This window comes from Populus euphratica, unplaced genomic scaffold (genome assembly GCF_000495115.2).
Source record: "Populus euphratica unplaced genomic scaffold, PopEup_1.0 scaffold844.1, whole genome shotgun sequence".
Taxonomy (NCBI): domain Eukaryota; kingdom Viridiplantae; phylum Streptophyta; class Magnoliopsida; order Malpighiales; family Salicaceae; genus Populus; species Populus euphratica.
The window spans coordinates 94,114-99,643 of NW_011500705.1; the positions used below are offsets into that span (position 1 = coordinate 94,114).

General features: G+C 34.8%; 1 protein-coding gene across 1 annotated transcript; it reads right to left on the minus strand.

The window, feature by feature from the left end:
* Window positions 1-664: 664 nt before the first annotated feature.
* On the minus strand, window positions 665-4,180 carry LOC105116061 (protein TRIGALACTOSYLDIACYLGLYCEROL 2, chloroplastic-like). Its single transcript, XM_011013226.1, has 6 exons — window positions 4,077-4,180; window positions 2,903-3,569; window positions 2,476-2,805; window positions 1,551-1,666; window positions 1,119-1,209; window positions 665-1,009 (listed from the first exon to the last, which is right to left on the minus strand). Exons 2-6 carry the CDS (start codon window positions 3,425-3,427, stop codon window positions 917-919), a joined length of 1,155 nt encoding a protein of 384 aa, XP_011011528.1. The 5' UTR covers window positions 3,428-3,569; window positions 4,077-4,180; the 3' UTR covers window positions 665-916.
* Window positions 4,181-5,530: the final 1,350 nt, after the last annotated feature.

Below are 5,530 nucleotides of genomic sequence, written 5' to 3' on the forward strand. Positions count from 1 at the left end.
AATAATACCTCAATAACAGTTATTTTTAAAATACTTTTTACTTGAAAATATATTCAGATAATATTTTTTAATTATTTTTAATATTAGCACATTAAAACAACCTAAAAACATAAAAAACATTAATTTAAAAAAATATCAGATTTTTTTTGGGACTCAGTTTGGAAGACCTAAAGCCTAACGAACAGTAAGCCAGCCCCTTCCTTTTTGACCCCTATTCTAGGGCTTGTTAAAAACACTTGAGATATTTGGGTTCTCGTAAGAGAAAAAATTATGGCCATGTGCTCGTTGGGGAAAACGAAAACCAAGTCGTGGAGCCCTCAAATGCATCATAAAAGAAGTTGGTTGAAATCCATTCATCTAACACCAAATGCACGATATGAAAACGTTACTTTCTGCTTGAAACATGATGGTTTTTCCTACTAAAAATGCAAGATGAAGCCCCCCGATTCAAGGTCACACTAGCATAAATCCATGGGAAATGACTTCCATTGAGACAAAAGGAAGCACAAAGCTAGGTATGTAAAATGCAATCACAAGACAGTAAGTGCTTCAAAATAGTCAGTCTTCATCTTTGTGCACGTTTACTACAAAATACGTATGGAAGTTTCTGTGATTCTTTGAAAAATTCTTTACTATGTGATAAATTCTTGATGATGTAATCTACTTCTGCGAAATGGACTTAATTTCTTGGTTGGGAAAAGATACTCAGAATGCCAATCAACGGTTTCCTATAACAAAAATGCTTTCGTCAAAGAAGCATTACCTGTCTCTTCTAGCTAGGCCAAGGGAAAACATTCAACAAACACTCTGGCATGAGCCCTTCTACATCAATGCTAACATAATCATGAAAACATTTCATGCCATCTAATAATCAATTGTTGAAGATTACCATGCCATGCTCACAGTTCATTTGCTCTCATAATAACCTGCTGAGGGACTTTATAAGTGCTTTCAAGTTCCGTCTTGTAGCCTCATCACCCGTGAATCCCAGAATATCAGAGCTTATATTCTGATATTGTTGAAGAATAAACAGAACAGAGAAAAAACAAACAAACAAAATCACTCATGATTTCTGCATTATCAGAAAAAAAGTAACAAGTTTCAGATTAAGATCTCACCTCAATGTTTTTCAAAGTGAAAATCAGACTGTAAATGGACTTCTGAATCAACTCACTGTTCTCCGGTGTCATAATGGATGTATGTGCCCTTCTGAAGAAAAGGGAAGGTTTACAATTGTGAGCTAGTAAGAGAGAGAGATGCAGTAAACCTAGTTTTCCATGAAAAACCACCACTTTGTTTCTTTTTGGTCATATTTGGATTTCTCATTTAGGTCACAATCAAATGTGAACGTTATAATAAAAAAATGTGAGACATCAATGAACACTCTAAATTGTTTCCCAAGGTAAAAAAAATGTGAGACATCAATGAACATTCTACATTGTTTCCCAAGGTAAAAAAGGTTATGTGTGTTAAATTTTTGGCGGTTTTTGGGGCCACTGAAGGAGAGAGGGAGGGAGGCGACATAACAGAAAGTATTCGGGAGATTTCACCTTAAATCTTCAGAAGCTAGTGTTAGGCTTCTGGTTAAGTTCTCAACTTCCTTTAGTAGGCCACTATCACGAAACTCAGACAGCAAAGGTTGAACATCTTCGGTCATGGCTTTTATCTGAGAAATCACTTCATCAAATCAAAGTATGCATTAGTACAAGCTAAATGTTGACAACATAATTGGAACAATTTCAATCACAATGTGGACAAGTACATGCACAGAATACAAGCAGACAGATTCAAAGTCTTGAAAACGTTGCGCACTAAATTTACCGACCATTGTCCAAATTGCCTACCTGTAAAGGATCATAATGCATATATGACAATAATGCTGAAGTTTTAGTGAAACAGGAATGAGAATACATTATTCACTTTTTAAGTTTTCTAGTACAATGGAATGTTGTGCTCTCACATCCTGTAATGTAGTTCACTCATGGTAATTACAAATTGAAGGCCAATAATCTTAACCCTGAAAAGCATTGCCATTTATAGAATTCTATCTACTTGATCAATCAAATAAACAAGCTAGAGTCTAGACAGTTCCTGAACACCTAAACTAAATATATAGTTTTTTTAAAAAATTTACAAAAGCAATGCTCAAGTTAAATCTCTCTTTCATTTTATTAAAATTTTAACACTTGTTCTATGATCACGAATTCTGCACTTCATTTGGTCCCAAAGGATTTCCCAGCAAATTCTTTGAACTGATTGGCCCTCATGCAGCATATTTTATCAAGATAAATAGGGTCAGAAGAAATTTCATAAGGCTGCAGGTGACATTTAACTAGTGCAGCAAGAAAGCCTTCATTTTCACAAGAACCATGTTGATGATTGCAAATGTGAGACAGCTATTTAGTTAAAAAGTGTATTCGAGGTTATCTATTATCAATCAAAATTAGAACAAAGCATAAGGAGGTCACATCACACCTTTGTAAGCAGTCGCTTTGCCTCTTCAATAACAGCAGCAACACGCTCAGCCAGGGCATAGCTATTGGCAACACCAATTTCCTCTACTTCACGTCCAATACGGGTGAATATCCCAACCAAGGCATCCAGACTCACCCCTTGAATTCCCTTTATCCTTTGCCTATCACATACAATTAGACCTTCTTTAACACATTCAGCATCAAGAGGTCCGACAGAAGGTTTTGGAATTGGATCACGGGGAGTAATATCAATCATTGTTTCCATGAGAAGACCAGATTGGTTCACCTCAATTAGTGAATTTCTAGGTATGAAAATTTTATCATCCTCAACCTGAAAAATACATGGGGGCGCATTTGACTTACTAATAAAACCACAAAACTTAGTATTTAAATGCCGGGGTAAAAAAAAAAAATTTCTATAATCTAACCTCCACAACTGCTTCAATACTCTTCAAGGAAGGATTAACACGGACAACTTCACCAACAGTGACCCCTCTAATCCTAACATGTGTTCCTGTGCAAATACCACTAGCCTGAGCAAACTCAATGACAGCCAGGTACTTCCTGAATTTAGATCGCAGCTGAAAGCCCCGCAACCAAGCCAAACTGAGTGCAACAAGCACTGCACCAGACACAAGAAACAACCCAACACCACCTTCCCATATGCTCCTCCGACCAAACCCAAAATCACCTAATGGCTTTAACGTTTGCCTCCAAATATTAACAGGTACCTCCAAAACAACAGCAAGTGGATTCATCTTCTCCGAAGAAGAGGGTGGTGGTTGGCTATGTCCTGTATCTGCTGACATAGCCCGCACCCCCAAGAGTTTCTTTTGCGGTCTTGCTGGAAGACAAGGCAGGAAATTTGAAGAACCAGGAGATACATTAATCAATGATGACGAAGATAGCATAGGAGGGCATGTTGACACTTGGACCACTGACTTCCCAAACATCTTTCTAGTTTCTGCACAGTTACAACTCAACAAAAGCTTTGACAATGCTTCACAACAAGGGTACGGGTAGAATCCCTCGATAAAGACTTGTCGTTTAACCAATTCTTGAACTAAAATTCACTCTCATAACGTTCTCCAGCAGCTGAAATCTCCATCAGTCCAATTAATGCAACAGAAAAAACAAACCCTTCATGAATTTCCCAGAAAACAACAAATCAATCTTAATTTTGCAAATTTCTGAATTAACTAAAATACCAAAAAAACAACAGAGAAAAGTTATTGTATTTAGCTCAATGGAAAACCCCTCATTATCTTTTCCCACATTTTCTCGGTTGTCAAGCATAGATACACATTCAATTACCTACCTCGAGCACTGATTATTCTCTAAATAACTATTCCTTTACCAGTCAAATACTCAACATAAGATTCCATTAAAAAAAAAAAAAAAAAACCAACTCAATTTGAAAAACTAAAAACTGGGTTTCAAATATCAACCAGTTAAACAAAAACCCATGATTCAAAATTTCAACTTTCCATTTCAAGTCATTGTATTTTCTCAGTGACCAAACAGTAGTTCACATATTGATAAAAACAAAACAGATATGTGCTTATATACAGAAAAAAAAATAAAGAAGGAAAAACAACTTACCTTGGAGAGATGGGATTTCTCTCCTTTTCTGACACTATAAGTATCTGAGGTGCGGTAGAGAGAGATATTGAATCACAGAGACAATTCAAACATGCAAGAAATGTTTGATTCACAGGAAGGTCCTCCAAGGATTTAGTGGGTCATTTCAGTGACAGAATAAGGGTATATTTGTCATTATACAGTGATATGGGAGGTGTGCTTCCCGTCTTGAATCCACGATAGCTTGCTTTATGCAAAGCCATAAACCCGGCCCCCCAAAAGGTCGGGGTAAACAGGGTAATTTAGATGTATCCGGGTTATTTTAAAATAATACTGTTTTATTTTTTAATAAAAAGTTAACTTATCATTTTATTTTTTAACTTAAATCTGATATTAATATGATCAATCGAATTATAAATTGAACATTTATAGAGTCAATTCTCTTCCCGTTTAAAGTTAAGGTCATCCGAATTGAATTTTTTTAAATTTATTTTTTAAAGTGCATTTTATTTATCAAAATAATATATTTTTAAATAATTTAAAATTTCTTACCCCTTTGTTACAGCCAATCATTTTCAAGGACAGCTTGAAGCCTTGTCCCATTAGTTTTTCAATACAAACGATCAACCCCACCTCAATTAAAGGACATCATCATCTTCTGAATTTTCTTTTTCAGAAACCAATGATCGAATATCTAAAAGTTGAGATGCTATTTAGTAGATTCAAATTGTTAATATAACTTCTTAAATAATATAAATATAGTTTTTTTATTTATGTATGTATTTTAATGATACAAAGTTATTTAGAAAAACTAGTTGTATTTTTAATACATTTAATATGCTCTCTTTTTTTTGTCATTTTATATAGCTACCCTATTACATATTTTTAATTTGGCTTCTTTGGAGATGCTATCTCGAATGGCAAAAGCCGTTTAGAAAAGCTCTAAACTAGATTGTTGATATAATTTTTTAATTAGTGTAAATATAATTTTTTTATGTACACCGATAAAAAAAATCCATTTTAACACCCATTTGTATTTTAATATATTTACTATTAATATTTTTAGATTTGTAAGAAAAAATTAATTGATCTAAGAAGTATTTAAATAATATATTTCAATACTTGGGCTAAAAAATAGTTTTCTATATATATATTGTAAGCTCTTTTCTGGCTCCCAGATGCCCTTTGTTATTGCACGTAAAGGGAAAGCTATCGCCCAAAATTGGAGTTTCAAGGTAGGTTACTAACCGAAAAAGGGTGTTCCCATGGCAGGTTATTAAACGAAATTGAAAACATATGGGATTAGCGAAAAACTACCGCCCGAATTAGTGCTTGTACACAAAGTTGAGGCCCGACCTTGGCTAGCTATTCCCCGAAGAATGTGTTTCCATGCCACAGCACAACCTCAAATGCCAAGTTTTTACCAGAATATGCCGAGTTTTTTCGCCCGAACTTTACAAGTATTTACCCGAACT